The sequence below is a fragment of the Procambarus clarkii genome, chromosome 9 (genome assembly GCF_040958095.1).
Source record: "Procambarus clarkii isolate CNS0578487 chromosome 9, FALCON_Pclarkii_2.0, whole genome shotgun sequence".
In the NCBI taxonomy this organism is placed as follows: domain Eukaryota; kingdom Metazoa; phylum Arthropoda; class Malacostraca; order Decapoda; family Cambaridae; genus Procambarus; species Procambarus clarkii.
This window is the reverse complement of record NC_091158.1, coordinates 15,876,809-15,894,221: the sequence shown is the minus strand read 5'-3', so window position 1 is coordinate 15,894,221 and position 17,413 is coordinate 15,876,809. Positions and strand designations below refer to the sequence as shown.

General features: G+C 43.8%; 1 protein-coding gene across 1 annotated transcript in view; it reads left to right on the top strand.

The window, feature by feature from the left end:
- LOC123766286 (protein FAM186A-like) overlaps positions 1-14,793 on the top strand; it is a 30,573-nt gene extending 15,780 nt beyond the window's left edge. Inside the window, exon 3 of the mRNA XM_069321385.1 lies at positions 14,313-14,793. Coding sequence (XP_069177486.1) covers positions 14,313-14,793 — 481 coding nt within the window. The remainder of the gene's footprint in view (positions 1-14,312) is intronic.
- Positions 14,794-17,413: the final 2,620 nt, after the last annotated feature.

Sequence of the window (17,413 nt, the reverse complement as noted above, 5' to 3'; positions counted from 1 at the left end):
CAGATTCACGAAGCAGTTACGCAAGTACTTACGAACGTGTACATCTTTCCTCAATCTTTGACGGCTTTGGTTGCATTTATTAAACAGTTTACAAGCATGAAAACTTGCCAATCAACTGTTGTTATTGTTATAAACAGCCTCCTGATGCTTCAGAGCTCATTAACTGTTTAATAATTGTAAACAAAGCCGCCAAAGATTGGGAAAAGATGTACAGGTTCGTAACTGCTTTCGTAACTGCTTCGTGAATCTGGCCTCTAGTTCTTGAAACATTTCTAGTTCTTGGAAGATTACTAGTTTTTGTACCTTTTTTTGTGAAATTTTTTTAGTTCTCCCGAATATTTTTGTAAACAGCGTTATTGAATGTGTTCGTAACATTGCTACAACCTTGGCTTCGGCATGCCTAGTTATGATGAGTTTCTGTTTACCATTTTTCTGGTACGTTACGAACATTAGCTAACTTTAGCGAACATTAGCTGACTCTAGCGAACATTAGCTGATTTTAGCGAACATTAGCTGACTTTAGCGAACATTAGCTGACTTTGGCGAACATTAGCTGATTTTAGCGAATATTAGCTGACTTTAGCGAACATTAGCTGACTTTAGCGAACATTAGCTGACTTTAGCGAACATTAGCTGACTTTAGCGAACATTAGCTGACTTTAGTGAATATTAGCTGACTTTAGCGAACATTAACTGACTTTGGCGAACATCATTTAAACTCTGGCGAATGTTTGCTAACTTTGGCATATATTATCTAAATGTAGCGAATGGTATCTGCTCTTTGAGTCATTGTCTATCTACTCCCACCTTCTGCAGTTGCAACACCCGCATTCTACACCCACAATACCATCAGTTTTGCCAGAACAAGTAGTGTGCTACACCCATGCTAGCCTCAGTGTTGCCACGACACACTCCACAGCCAGTCGCATCAATGCTGTCATAATAAATACCCTTTTACTGCTTATAGTGTTATCATTAATGGCAAAACAAACCCAGTTTACACCCGTGGTCTTATGAGTGTTGCCAGACTACACCTGTGTACGCACAGTACCATCAGTGTTGCCAGACACACACGACACACACCCCACTCTGATCCCATAGGCACATCAGTGTTGCAAGGGGGAAAACATACTCTACTCTCTGAAAAAGGCGATGTTACACTGCTATCTTCTTTTTTCCCCGTAGTATATTTTGTGTGGTATTAACGCGACCATACGCCTCGCTCTTTACGCTTTGCTCTTTACGCTTCGCTCTTTACGCCTCGCTCTTTACGCCTCTTTCTCTTTCCAATGACGCTCTCCAACACAGCTGATCATCAACAACGTCCCAAGAAACGCTTCCCCTTTATTGACCACCACCATCACACACACACACACACACACACACACACACACACACACACACACACACACACACACACACACACACATATATATATATATATATATATATATATATATATATATATATATATATATATATATATATATATATATATATATATATATATATATATATATGTGTGTGTGTGTGTGTGTAATATGCTAGATGAAGCTTAGTGATGGATTTTTTTTAACTAGCTTAGAAATCACCGTATTATGTAATTTCCTGCAAAAAGTGGGAGGGGAACATGTGTGGACGACCACCACCATCCTATGTACTACCCGGAACTCAGACCAGTTACTCTGCAAAGTTTCGAGAGCCGAGCCACCCACAGCATCTGGCCGCCTAGTTTGAACAAACTGACAGACAGCTAGACGAAAATTCTCTGATATAGGCATAAATAAGACTGTGAATGGCCGGATGTCCTCAACACCGGACCATCCGGGTCCGCTGTGGGGAACACAAATTGGAATGAATAACTCGCAAATATCCGGCTGAAGATAACCCAAACTGTAAGACCAATACGAGAAGCGAAATAATTGAGAAATGGTTTAGGTTCTGGCGCTGAGACCTCACATCTTATCCGCCCCACAGGACGGGGGTTCGAATACCCCTGCATGTGAAAGGAGGCGGATATAATGTGATGTTTATTGTGGGACGGGAGGAGGAGGATGGGGTGGGTTAGGAAGAGCTGTGGAAAGGGGGAGGAGGAGAAAGACGGAAAGTGGTAGCTTACTTACTTACTTACTTAACAGTACATACTTAACAGAGACTTAGAAAAACGAGATCTAGCTCTTTATGCCTGCCCAACTAGCCATAAGTTAATATTTAACTTTTCTGACCTTATAAATCGCTAGTTGAATCTGACCTTAAATCATGGAAATGGAGCTACAATAAGCTTCTACAACTTCTTCTTTCAGAGTATTAAACTTACTGACCACCCGTACAAGGAACGAATATTTTCTTCAATTTCTTCAACTAGTTTGCGTTTCCAGCTTCCACTTACGTCCTCTTTTTCCATATTTCCCTCTTTTCAAAGAGGCCATTGAAAAGCCTCCCTTTTTTTAAATTTCCCCTTTTTTCCATCGTTCTTCCCCACGGAATTTAGTACGTTATTTAAGCGATGGAAGAGTAGAGGTGGTAGTTTCCCCATGAAGATTAAGGGTGATGCTGGTTTCTGACTGACTGCTGTCCGGATGGGCAAGGAATTGTAGTATAGGAAGAGAACGGAGGAGTTGTGGTACGAAGAGAGAGAGAAATAGAGAGAGAGAGAGAGAGAGAGAGAGAGAGAGAGAGAGAGAGAGAGAGAGAGAGAGAGAGAGAGAGAGAGAGAGAGAGAGAGAGAGAGACCTAACTGGCAGACACATAGAAGGCTTCCTTCTGGACGTGTTGATCTAATCAATCAAATGAGCTGTGAACTTTTTCAGGGAGACAGACCTGCTGAGGAAGAAAAGAGGAGAGGAGAGAGAGAGAGAAGAGCAGGTGAGAGCGGAGAGGGGAGGTGGCAGAGAGGAAAAGTGGTAAAGAAAAGGGAAGGTCGGAGAGAAGAGAGATTGGATATGAAATCGATGGTGAGAGAGGAGTAAAGGAAGAGGGATAGTAAAAGGAGGAGAGATGAGAGAAAACAGGGGGAGATGTAAGAAAAGAGGTGAGAGAATAAAGAGTGAGAGTAGAGATGGGGACTAAAGCGTGGATATAGTAGAAATGTTAGATAAATAAAAGGAAGAACGAAGTGCAACGGACAGGAAAAGCAGATTGAGAAGGAAGAAAAAGGAAAAGAGAGAAAATCCACACGAGAGAGAGAGAGAAAGGAAAGAAAAAGAAGAGAAAACAGGAAACGTAGGACTGCAAACTTGAAGGAGTGAACGGGAGAGAAGAGGGAGAGAAAGAAACGGTAGAAGAGCTTATGGGAAACGGAAATGGAGAGACAGCGAGGGCAGAGATAAAGCAGACAATAGAGAAAATAAACATTTAGTAAGGAAAGGGTGTGGGAAGGAGAAGAGGAAGTAGGGGAAGGGGGGACTCGGAAGAAAGGGAGGAAATCCGAGAAAGAGGAGGAAGGGAAAAGGAGGGAAAGAGGAGAGGGGTTCAGTAAATAATGGTAGCGAATAGGATGTAGTGAAAAAGAATAGTCACACGGAAAGGGGGAAACGAGACGGGGCGGTAGAGAAGGGATGAGTGAGATGGTGTGTCTGGAATAGGGATGGAATAGAAGTGGTGGCTGGAAAGATGTATTCACCTAGTTGTGCTTGCGGAGGGTTGAGCTTTACTCTTTCGTCCCGACTCTCAACTGTCAATCAATCAACTGCACACACACACACACACACACACACATACACACACACACACACACACACACACACACACACACACACACACACACACACACACACACACGCAGGAAGCAGCCCGTAACAGCTGTCTAACTCCCAGGTACCAATTTATTGCTAGGTAACAGGGGGCATCAGAAACTCTGCCCATTTGCTTCCGCCATCGCCGGGGATCGAACCCCACGGTCCTTAGGATCACAAGTACCAAGCGCTGTCCATTCAGCCACAGACCCGGTGGCTAGGGAAGGGGGGGACTGGGAAGAGGTGGCTAGACTTGGAATGGGAGATAGAGAATAGGTAGTTGGGAAGGAGGATGACAGCATGTGAGGGGCAAGAGTGGTAGGGAGTGGTAATAGTAAAAGAGGGTTGAACTAAGGGTAGTAGAGAGGAAGTAAGGGGTAGTAGAGGGGGGGGATAGAGGGGAAGAAGATAAAAGTACCTGTGAGTTAGTATAATGACCACCTGCTCCCTGTGTGTGTGTGTGTGTGTGTGTGTACTCACCTAATTGTACTCACCTAATTGTGCTTGCGGGGGTTGAGCTTTGGCTCTTTGGTCCCGCCTCTCAACTGTCAATCAACTGGTGTACAGATTCCTGAGCCTACTGGGCTCTATCATACCTACATTTGAAACTGTGTATGGAGTCAGCCTCCACCACATCACTTCCTAGTGCATTCCATTTATTAACTACTCTGACACTGAAAAAATTCTTTCTAACGTCTCTGTGGCTCATCTGGGTACTAAGTTTCCACCTGTGTCCCCTTGTTCGTGTCCCACCCGTGCTGAAGAGTTTGTCTTTGTCCACCCTGTCAATTCCCCTGAGAATTTTGTAGGTGGTTATCATGTCTCCCCTTACTCTTCTGTTTTCCAGGGATGTGAGGTTCAGCTCCTTTAGCCTTTCCTCGTAGCTCAATCCTCTCAGTTCCGGGACGAGCCTGGTGGCATACCGCTGAATCTTCTCTAACTTTGTCTTGTGTTTAACTAGGTAGGGACTCCAGGCTGGAGCTGCATACTCCAGGATTGGTCTTACATAAGTGGTATACAGGGTTCTGAAAGATTCCTTACACAAGTTTCTGAACAAGTTGTGTGTGTGTGTGTGTGTGTGTGTGTGTGTGTGTGTGTGTGTGTGTGTGTGTGTGTGTGTGTGTGTGTGTGTGTGTGTGTGTGTGTGTGTGTGTACTCACCTATTTGTGCTTGCGGGGGGGGTTGAGCTCTGGCTCTTTGGTCCCGCCTCTCAACTGTCAATCAACAGGTGTACAGATTCCTGAGCCTACTGGGCTATATCATATCTACACTTGAAATTGTGTATGGAGTCAGCCTCCACCACATCACTTCCTAATGCATTCCACCTGTTAACTACTATGACACTGAAAAAGTTCTTTCTAACGTTTCTGTGGCTCATGTCGGTGCTCAGTTTCCACCTGTGTCACCTTGTTCGCGTTCCGCCAGTGTTGAATAGTTTATCCTTGTGTGTGTGTGTGTGTGTGTGTGTGTGTGTGTGTGTGTGTGTGTGTGTGTGTGTGTGTGTGTGTGTGTGTGTGTGTGTGTGTGTGTGTACGGGGTTCTCACGGTGCTCTCTGGGCTCTGAGCTCCAATCACTTACAAGAGAAATCTTTCCTCCAAATGACCCTCTGAGGACCGACCACTTGTTAACCTCTCCAATCTCAGCTTACAACTTTCCTTGTTGCTACAATTGCACTCTTCATCAGTTGCATGGACATCATGCATGCATCAACACCTACAAAAATTACATCTACATAAACTGTATATATCAGAACAAGTACAGGATGACTTAGAATAATGTTTAACTTACTAAAAACAGTCTCCAAGTCACGCATTTATCACATATATATACATAAACTTACAGACGTTGTTCCGGGAATACAATAAAATAATTTAACAATGCTGTTTTTACAGACGCAAGATTTGGCCACCAAAGCCGTTTTCACTTTAGTTAATATTGTACAATAATTATTTTACAACTTTTTGGTCAATTGATTAATACGGATCATTGAAGGAAGGAAGGAACTATCAGGGGAAAGCGCCAAGCCATTACGACTATATAGCGCTGGGAAGGGGTCAGGATAAGGATTTGGGATGGGACGGGGAGAAGGGAATGGTGCCCAACCACTTGTGGACGGTCGGGGATTGAACGCCGACCTTCATGAAACGAGACCGTCGCTCTACCGTCTAGCCCAAGTGGTTGGGCTTGGGCTAGACGGTAGAGCGACGTTCCCACTATCTAAAACATATCTTATGTTATCTTGCCAAAATTACAATGTCTAAAGTTATCACGTATTTTTGCGCTGCTGTGTATTTACTATTTGTGCCTGCAAAATCGAGACGTAGTTCTTGGACTCCGGCTCCCTAACCGGCGATTTTCTAACGTACTGACTCCCGACCTTAATTTTTGGTCTACCGTATTGACTACATATATTTTTCTCACACGCTCGCACACATCACCAGGATGTGTAACTCCCAGGTTATACTGCCAGGGGGCACAGAGGCATCAGGTGAAAGAAGCTTTGCCAATTTGTTTCTGCCTTGACCGGGAATCGAACCCGTGTGTGTGTGTCAATTTGCACATTATACATTCTTGTAAAGCCACTAGCACGCATAGCGTTTCGGGCAGGTCCTCAATCTTAACTTTCCCTGGAATTAGGACCCACCAAATCGTTTAGCAACCAGGTACTCATTCACTGCTGGGTGAACAGAGGCGGACAGTTAAGGATTGACGCCTAGTCAATCCTTCCCGGCCAGGAAAAGAACCCAGGCCAAATCGTTCGCGAAGCGCGGGTAGAGTGTCATACCACTGCGCCACGATGAGTGCTGATAATTCACTTGACCAGGTCCCTATAGCATCTGGAGGTTATCTGGAGATGATTTCGGGGCTTTAGTGTCCCCGCGGCCCGGTCCTCGACCAGGCCTCCACCCCCAGGAAGCAGCCCGTGACAGCCGACTAACTCCCAGGTACCTATTTGCCGCTAGGTAACTGAGGCATCAGGGTGGAAAGAAACTCTGCCCCATTGTTTCTCGCCGGCGCCCGGGATCGAACCCGGGACCACAGGATCACGCGTCCAGTGTCCTCTCCGCTCAGCCACCGGATCCTGATCGTAGCATGATCCTATGTGTACCAGTTGTCATGCACTAACGATGCTGTCATATGTGTTATCTCCAACACACACATGTTGAAGACATATGTGTTCTGTTCCTTCTTCCTCGAAGCTTGTAGATGCACAATGATCTCCCCGTCTCTTGGCCCCCACAGCATCTTGAGATATGCAAATTATCTTGAGATCTAATTCTTCTAAATAGCTTCCCTTCGAGTGCAGGCGTAGATAAGCAGGAGACTCTTACATCCGGCAGGTCATTTATATGCATCAGGTACAGCCACGGTCCTAGCACTGAGCCTTGTGATACAGCACGTGTTACAGCCAAAGCCATTTCTCGGTGTATCTACTTGGACTGATACGGTACAGCAGCGCCCTTGTCTCTTGCAGAGTCGGCGTTCAATCCCCCCAGTTGCTTGAGTGGTTGAGCACACTCAAACTCCTTCACTCCAGCCTCGTAGCTCAGCTCCTTGTTCTCAAATTCCTTCCAAGGAATATATATGTACTCACTCACTCACTTACTTACACTGGAAATCTTACTTTACTTGTGTATTTTCTCATCTGATTTGTTAAGAAGTGTCTCACCATGAGATGTGAGAGTGAATGAGAGTGGGGGAGAAAAGTGAGGAAATGAGGGAATTAAGAGTGGGGAAAGGAATGGAAATTAAGAGTTAATGAGGGAAAGTGGAGAGAGCGTGATGGGGAACTGAAGGAAGTTGGTAGTGTGATGTGAGCTGGGAAGGAAGGAAGGGAGGAAGAGATGGAGGTCGCTGAGAAGAGGGGAATTAAGAGAGGATGAAGATAAGAAGACAAATGGAGAGAAGGGAGAATGGGAAGTATGGAGATGAGAGGGTAGGCTGAGGAGGGTAGGCTATATATATAAATATATATAGCCCTATATATATATATATATATATATATATATATATATATATATATATATATATATATATATATATATATATATATATATATATTGAAGAAAAATTACCTCATTAGCGAAAGTATAAATACAAAAATGAATTCATTAGTAGTAATAAAACAATATGAACACAATACAGCCTCTGGTATTTTCTCTTCTCATATTCAAGTAAATAATATTATGCAGCATATAAAAAGTTATGATTTTTAACTAATGAGAATGTAAACTTTATCTCTGCATATCTCTGTTTGTCTCAGTTTGCAAGAACAATTAAGCTTCAGGCCTGGTCGACGACCGGGCCGCGGGGACGCTAAGCCCCGGAAGCACCTCAAGGTAACCTCAAGGTAACCTCAGTGCCTAAGCCATGGTTTTCCAACTGATATTCGACTCCACGTTTATTTCACGCTAAATCTCTCGTTAGATCTCAGGATGAAGTTTGTGCTCTTCATTTAACGTGTTTTCTACCCCCTTGCTCTATTGGATTGATGACCCCTTAAGTATTTTACATGTCTGGATCATGTCTCTTTTACATTTTCCATGAGTATTTATTTGATTCAGTTCCCGAAGTCTATTTTCTAACCGTCTGCCTGTGTCAGTCTCAGGTTAGCTGTATCTTTCTGTTTTGTTGTCTTATTTGAACCTGTTTAGCCGTCTGTCTCATTTTACCATATTATGTTTGCTAGGATGGAGTCTCAGCTGCTGGGCCCCGCCTTATTGCTGTTCGTGCGATTGATGCAAAGATTCAGAGCTCTTGATTTTGTTATCATATCTATTGTTATATCTATGACTGTATCTACTACTACATCCACTCATATTCCTTCTTCTCCGTATCCTTCTCTACCCATCTTCTCTTCCTCTAATTTCCCACCTACCTCCCCCCCTCCCCCTTCCTCCTCCTCCTCCTCCTCCTCCCCCCCCCTCCTCCTCCTACCCCCTCCCCCCTCCTCCAATATTCTCAGGAGCTGCTGACTCTCACCCGAGCCAATATCACCCGCCCCAATAAAGACATATTGAGCCCACAGTTGCCTCGACCTCTTGCTCCAGCCGCTTCCTGTCTCCCCCCCTCCTTCCCTCTTCCCCCTCTCCCTCTCTTTTTCTCCTCTACCCCCCCCCCCTCTTTCCTTCCCCTCTATCATTTACACCCCCACTCTGTTCTCCCCTCTTTCTCACCTATGCACTATCTTCTTCCCCGCCCCTGTTTCCTCATTTCTGTTGTTTCCTCTCTCCCTCGTCTTCCCCCTTCCTCTCTCCCTCGGCTTCCCCCTTCCTCTCTCGTCTTCCCCATTTGTTACCCTCCTTTCTCGCCAAACCTCCTCTTTTACCCTTTATCATACCAGCCTGCTTTCTCTTTCCATCTCTTTCTTTGGGATGTTGTACAGGTGGGAAAGCAACGACAACTTTCACTCGTCAAGCCCCGCCCTCTTTCCCCCAGCTGACAGTTGTCCCCACTTTCTCTTCAGAGGGCCTGTTTGTTTTCCTCCTGTCCTCTACATACAGCTTATTTATGTCACTCTTGTCCTCATTAGAAAGCTTTCTTTTTCTTCTATTTCTTCCTGTCATGAAAGTTTTCTCGTTTCCTACCTTGAGAGGTTGCCTTGAGATGGTTTCGGGGCTTAGCGTCCCCGACGGCCCGGTTCTCGATCAGGCCTCCTACATGCAAGAGAAAGCATGGATGCTTTCTCTTGCCTACCCTGTCGGAAAGCTTTTCGATTCCATTCCTTCCGTCCGTCTGAAGGCTTTCCGGCGATCTCATTTTCTACAGTAGCTTGTTGGTCTTGTTAAGTCCCCCCCTCGTCGCTGCGTCGAAATGGAAGACTAAAGGGGAGACTTCTCTGCACCTTTATCTCTCACTTTTTACTCCATTTGCATCCATGGCTTTGGTGGCTTCCCCATCCCTTCCTCCTTACCCACTTCCCTTCCATTAAGTCCCTCCCTCCCTCCCTCACTCCCTTCCAAGCCCCTCTTCATCAACTTGTTTCTTTTATCGGAAGTTCAAGAAAACAATATCATCTTCACTTTTTCAAACTTTTTCAAACTTTTTCTCCTTTGCCCTTCACCGTGTAGTCGCGCTACGAGGAGAGAATTAGATATAGGACGCTAAAGATGGGAAAGGGGGGAGGGTGAGGTAGAAGATGGGAAGCGATAAGATGGTAATGAGAAGAAAATGGGAAGTGGGAAGAAGTGGGAATTGAAAGTGTGAAAGAGAGGAAATTGTCGAACAGAAAGTTGACAGGAATTGAAAAGATGGGAAGGCAGGAAATGGATGCACAGCGAGGAGTTTCTCTCTCTCTCTCTCTCTCTCTCGTTCCGTCCCCGTTTTCACTGTCATTCCCTTTCTTATTGCCATTCACATTCCCATTTTTATTGTCCTTTTCTTTTCCGTTTTTAGTGACTTTCTCTTTCATGTTTTCATTCTCGGTTTCTCGGGTTTATTTCCATTCCACTTCGAGCGTCTCCCAATCCATCAGCCAAGACGGTAATGTGGGAAAGGAAGGGGGTAAATAGAAGTAAAATAGAAGGAGTAAGGGGTTACGGAAAGGAAGATGGAAAAGAAGAAGGGAAAATTTAGATAGATATAGAAGAAAAGGAAGTGCAAAATAGAGATATAATGTAAGAGGGGGAAGTTAAAAGGGAAACGAAGATGGAATGGCTGGGAGAATAAAGATAAAGGAGCTGGAGGAAAGGAATAGGTAAAAACGAAGGAAAGAGGGTGGATAGCAAAATAAGGAAACGTAAAGGGAAATGGAGAGACATAAAAGGAAACAATAATGGCTAATAAAGAATGAACGGGGAGAAGGAATAAAGTTAATAATGTGTGGGAGGAAGAGAAAGAGGGAGGAGGAATAATAGAACGGGGAGAGAGATACAAAGCTTTAAAGCTTAATTATCTACAGCGTTTTATATAGTTTTCAGCCATCTAGCCGGAGCACGTACATACGCCCCTCTTGTCGGCAACACCTTGATAGGCTCAGCCCTGATGACAGAGTTGCCAAGTGTCTCAAGATAAGGCAAATAATTCCCTTCAGTAACTTTTGCATAAGTTTGTTTTCAGCCAAATTATGAATTTCATGAATAAAATTCATCTCATTTTATTTCGTAAGAATACTTCAGCAAAGAAGATAAAGCTAGAAAGTAGTAAATATTATTCGAAAATTCTGGCGTTCGTTATGCTAAGTCGCCTCCATGTTCTTATTATTCCCGCCAATTATCCCGTTTTCTTCTTCATTGTTTTTCCCGCCAATTATCCCGTTTTCTCCGCCAAAGTTTTACTTTAGTTTCGCGATAATATAACTTTGGCGCTTGACGAAATTTGCTCATTAACTTCTTTTCTGCCTTTTCCTTTGGGAGGTTTGATTGCATCCGGCGAAAAGTTAAAGAGATTTACTGAAGCAATTGCAAACATTATCAACACGTTTGAATTTAAGGGTGAGAAAGACCTAAGTTAAAAACATTAATTGTAATTAATTATACATTGTTAAATGAATTACGTCACAGCCTCATCCCAAATTAAGTTTACTACGACGAGAGATATACATATACATATACACATAGAGGAATATGTATCCCTCATTTCTCGGTATGTATACTATGTGAGTTTACAGTCCCAAGAACGTGGTTGAAGATTGGACAATCAGCGTTGATATCAAGTCCGGCGTTGATATTAAGTCCGGGGTTGATATCAAGTCCGGCGTTGATATTAAGACCGGGGTTGATATCAAGTCCGGCGTTGATATTAAGTCCGGGGTTGATATCAAGTCCGGGGTTGATATCAAGTCCAGAAAATATTCAAGTCTTGAATCCTGGACCTGAATATGACGTCGTGTAAACAAAGATATGAGAGTTTACAATAGCACAGGATACTCTTCAGAGTTTACTGAAGTACAGGATACTCTTCAGAATTATAGCATAATTTCCCATTGGTGAGTCAGCTGACGTCACGGCCTGATAGCGGGAACTTTGGTGTAGTTGACATAGGCTTTTAAGTTCCACCAGACAATGGGCTGCAAAACTTATTTAATTACTTAAATAATATTAGAGCTCGAACGTCGACCCAAGAAGCAGCGAGGTCGTCGACCAGTCCAAAGCAAAACTTAGTTTTTACTTTGGTTTAATTTCTTTTATTGATCATTCAATTTCCTGTTTTCTTGTCATTCCCTTGTCCGTTATCATTGTCATTCCCTTGTCCGTTATCATTGTCATTCCCTTGTCCGTTATCATTGTCATTCCCGTTCCCTGTTTGCCCAATCACTTGGGCTGGACGGTAGAGCGACGGTCTCGCTTCAGGCAGGTCGGCGTTCAATCCCTGACCGTCCAAGTGGTTGGGTACCATTCCTTCCCACCGTCCCATCCCAAATCCTTATCCTTTCTCCTTCCCAGTGCTATATAGTCGTAATGACTTGGCGCTTTCCCCCCCCCTGACAATTCCCTCCCTTCCATTTTCCATGTTTTCATTCACACTTAAGACATTCTTCGCTCTAATAGTTATGAAAGTGACGAAAACCGGTACCTGTACTCACCTAGTTGTGCTTACGGGGGTTGAGCTCTGGCTCTTTAGTCCCGCCTCTCACCCTGGAAACAAACCGTAATTGTCTCTATTTTCTGCTTGTTACAACTTGTAATAAAGTTCTTACATCTTAGCTTGACGTGTTTATGACGTATTAGAACGGTGTTACAACGTGCTATATTGGTTGTTGTAACTGGTTAGGAGGTGTTAAAACTTGTTCGAATGTTGTACCAACGTCGTAGTTTCGGTGTGTGTTTGGCGGGTTTCAACTGTCAATCAACTATGGTATAATTTCAACTATAGTATATCCTGTGTGTTACCTCTTGTATGTAAACAATGTGAGTAAAACAAGTGAGACGGGTGTTGCGCTTTGATCATCTGGGGGAAGATAATTGACCCCTTCAGCTCGCTGGGATAACAAAAGAAACAGATAACGAAACAACCAACGTTTCCATATGAAAACAAATTGTTCTATTGTTTTTGCGCTTGTCTTAGTATTAAAGAACAACACCCTAGCCTTCATTGTTTTGAAACAAGACGCTCACACCGCCAGGGAACTATCAGGGTTTTGGGAAAGCGCCAAGCCATTACGACTCTATAGCCCTTGGGTCTGGATAAGGATTTGGGATGGGACAGGGGGTGAAAGGAATGGTGCCCAACCACTAATGGACGGTCGGGGGATTGAACGCCGACCTGCATGAAGTGAAACTGTCGCTCTACCGTCCAGCCCAAGTGGTTGGGCGCTATCTCAGATATGTTTCGTCATTATTGGATCACAGTAAAGTGCTGGTGTTGGGTTTAAGGTTATTAAGTCCTTAAGGTGATTAAGGACTTAATAACCTCTGCAGGGTTATTAAGGCCTAATCACTTCTGAAGGGTTATTAATGGTTTTCATCATCTTGAGGGTTATTAAGGCCTATCAACCTCTGGAAGATTATTAAGGGCTATCAAACTCTGGAGGGTTATTAAGGACTATCAAACTAGGGGAGGGTTATTAAGGCTACCACAATAAGCTCCTGACCAGCTAACAAGCATACGTTAGTCCTGATCATTGTCCAGAACAAAAGTAAACTCGTTAGGGTGAATACACCAAAGAGTGTACATACACCGAGACTACACACCTAGGTGTATACTCACCCTGAATGTGTTGCTTCTGGTGACTTGTTGATATCGAATAAGATATCAAGAAGTCACCAAAGAGACAGAATAGGAATAGAGAATAAGAGAGACAGACAGATGATAAAGATAAGGGCCAATAGCGAAACTATAAAATGTTATTGGAACCCATCAATTTTGTATTGTATATGTCACAGAAAATGGGATGTGACAAAAAAAACTGAGTTAAAGAAAATGGGATGAGCGGTAGAATACGACGCGAAAACATATTTCCTACAAAAAAGTAACTTACAAAAATTTACACGAGACGAAAAATAATATTCCATGGAGTTTCGTGCGCTTTACATGTGAGTGTTTGACCGTGTGTGTGTTTGTTTGTGTATGTCTGTGTATGGTTCCTGTATCTTATTCTAGGAGGACTGGAAACCGGTTAGGGGTGTCGAAGTCTCCTCTAGACCAATTGAGAGACCTTCAACCGAATGCAACCCACAAGACCTACCTAACTCCTGGTTACCTATTTAAGTGAACGGGCACATCAGGTGAAAGGAAACGTTTCCAAAACGCAGGCGATGAGTCACAATAACGTGGCTGAAGAATGTTGACCAGACCACACACTAGAATGGTGAAGGGACAACGACGTTTCGGTCCGTCCTGGACCATTCTCAAGTCGATTGTGAGTGGTCCAGGACGGACCGAAACGTCGTCGTCCCTTCACTTTCTAGTGTGTGGTCTGGTCAACATTTTCCAAAACGTGTCTCGTACTACCTGGTAATGGAACCCAGGACCTGTCGGGTTGTGTGCCGATTGCGCTGCCCACTGCGCTACAGGAAACACGCTGTGTGTACATGTTTGTCCAACACAATCAATTCTATTCCATGTAAGTGTCCACAACCCTGCTGAATTAGTAAGCAAGTCGATGGTAAAGTCATCGAACAACGTCTCTATTCAAGGGTTACTCAGAAGTACCAACACGACATCAACCAGCCCCTCAGAACACAAGAGAACCAACACATCAATCAGCCCTTCAGAACACAAGAGAACCAACACATCAACCAGCCCCTCAGAACACAAGAGAACCAACACATCAACCAGCCCCCCAGAACACAAGAGAACCAACACATCAACCAGCCCCTCAGAACACAAGAGAACCAACACATCAACCAGCCCCTCAGAACACAAGAGAACCAACACATCAACCAGCCCCTCAGAACACAAGAGAACCAACACATCAACCAGCCCCTCAGAACACAAGAGAACCAACACATCAACCAGCCCCTCAGAACACAAGAGAACCAACACATCAACCAGCCCCTCAGAACACAAGAGAACCAACACATCAATCAGCCCCTCAGAACACAAGAGAACCCTTTTCTTAGCAAGCTATACAAACTTGGAATAGATATTGCCCAAAGGAGATCTGTTGGACACTGAGGCTCATATTTAAGGTGCTCCACGGTACAGCTTTCTGGCGCTCTTGTACCCCTGTAGTCCTCTCCGTGCCTCATGTAGTTCAATACTATGCTTCCTTATATCCCTGATTAAACCACGAATTCCCTTGACGTATTTCATCTTTCTCCTTTTGGATCGATATAAACCTGTCTGCTGCCTCCTCGTCCGTCTGGGAGGTGTATCCCACCATGTCTTGTACGATCTTTTCTGTGAGTTTAGTTTCCCATTGTATTGCTCAATAAACTTTTCATATCTCTTTGTAGTTTCCCCCTTCCATATACCGGCCTTTTCACCCTCTGATCCTTTCCTTAAGTTGGTTGTTCTTAGTTCCATACGATACTCAAATGGCAGCATACTGTGATCGCTTTCCCATAGATGGGTCTTCATTCTGAGTTTCCATATACTTCACTCGTGTGTAGAGTGAGCATCAGGTCGAGTCTTGTTGGTTCGTCAGTTCCTGTCATTGTTCTGAGTCCCTTAAAAATGATGACTTCGAAAGTTTCTCATTGCCACGTTCAGCAGTTTACCTCTCTGCGTATCTATGCTTCACGTGGTTCTTTGTTTTACCAGTCAGTGTCTCTATGATTAAAGGCAGGATTCAGAGGGATTAAAAGGCAGGATTCAGAGGGATTAAAAGGCAGGATTCAGAGGGATTAAAAAGCAAGATTCAGAGGGATTAAAAGGCAGGCTCCCTTCCTACTGACGACAGAAGCTGCCCATTCTTTTCTAGTAGCAGTTGCCATCTTATTTTAGTCGTATTCCGGTCTTGATCTTCAGTCATTCAGTAGAGGGTTGTATATCACTACTACCACTACCACTACTACTACTACTACTACCTACTACCACTACCACTACTACTACTACTACTACAACTATCTTTGATCTTCCCATTGTCATTTTCCCTGATATGTAGTCCCCAAGATCTACACAGCCTGGAATAACCATCTCCTCAAAACTACAACTCGTTCTTATTAGCAGGGACACAACACCATTGTATTTGGGTGAGCGGTAGTGAGGGTAGTTGAGGTGGTAGTATTCTAGTAAACGAGAGTGGTTGGTTGAGCAGTTACAAGAGGCACTGGTACCATTGTCTGGTAAGGATATGATTGTGATAGGGTATGAGAATGGTAGGATATAAATATAGCAATATACGAGTATGGTACAGGTAGGTATCAGTACGGTAGGTGAGTATGGTAGGGTATGTGTGAGGTATGGCTTAGTGAGTAGTGTGTTTCCCACAGAAGAATGGTAAAGGTGAAATATTGCAAGGGGGCAGGTGTGGTTCAGGGCGGAACGGCAGGGCAGGGCAGGGCAAGGCAGGGAAGGGCAGGGCAGGCCCGGGCAGGGAAGAGCAGGGTAGGCCCGGACAGGGAATGAGCAGGGTAGGCCCGAACAGGGCAGAACAGGGCAATCAAAAAGAGAATCAAGTGTTTACATCACCTGTACGTAACACGTATCTTTAACATGTGTAAACCCCATTTTTTTAGAGAGAACGTAGTTCACAATTATATTATAATCGGGATTTTTTTTTCGGAAGGGGAGGGAGGAGAAGGGTAGATGAACTGCCCGGGCTTCCCTGTTCAGAACACGTTGTTGCCACGTTCATGGGATTAAACACTCTTGTACAAGTCTTGTGATCTCTTTGTTTATAACTGATAGTGTCCTCTTATCCAATTATGTGTCTCCTACTGTATGTATCTCACCCAAGTCATGTACTACCAGGGTGTACTACCAGGGTGTATTACCAGTGTATACACACTACTAGAGTATACACACTACAAAGGTATACACACTACCAGGACATACTGATTTGTAAACCATATCTCATTCGTATCTTTCGTCTGTTGTAGCTTCCTAAATTGTCATTTGTGTTTGTGTATCTATACACTCGTCAGTATGCCCGGGTATATGTGTGTATGTATTTGTAGGTGTATATATATATCTATGTATACCTGTGTATATTCCTTGAAGAAGTGAGTGTACACAGCCCGCTACCTCCCAGAGGAGTCGACAAATCATTAACAAAAATCTTGACCTAATTGGATCTGAGCTCTGATTGGGTAAGGCTTGTTAGGGAGGACAGGAAGAGTGGAAATGAAGGGCGGAAAAGGAAGGTGGTGGGGGGGTAGGGGGTATAAGGGGGAGTATAAAAGGGAGAAAAAAAGAATAGGAGATAGAAAAACAAGAGGAAGAGAAGGATGAAATCGGAGAGAGAAAGAAGAGAAATCCAAAGAAAGAGGATTGGGTAAGAGTAAGGAGGAGGAGGAGATTGGGGATTGAGAGGGTAATGAAGAAAATGAGAAAAGGGATAAAGGAGAAGGAAAAGGGGAAACAGGGAACATCAACAAAAAATGCAGAAGATGAATTTGAGAATTGGAAGTTTGGGATGTGGAATACGAAAATGAGAAGATCGAGTAAAAGAAAATGCAAACTGAGAGAAGAAAGGGAAGAAGATGGTGGAAAGGAAAGGCAAAGAAAGAGAAGAAGGGGCATTAAAAGAAGGAACCACAAAGATAAACAAAAGAACGTGGACAAGATGGTAGAAGTTAAACCAAGGAAGTAGAGACAGGAAGACAATGATAAGAAGAAAAAGAAGCAATAG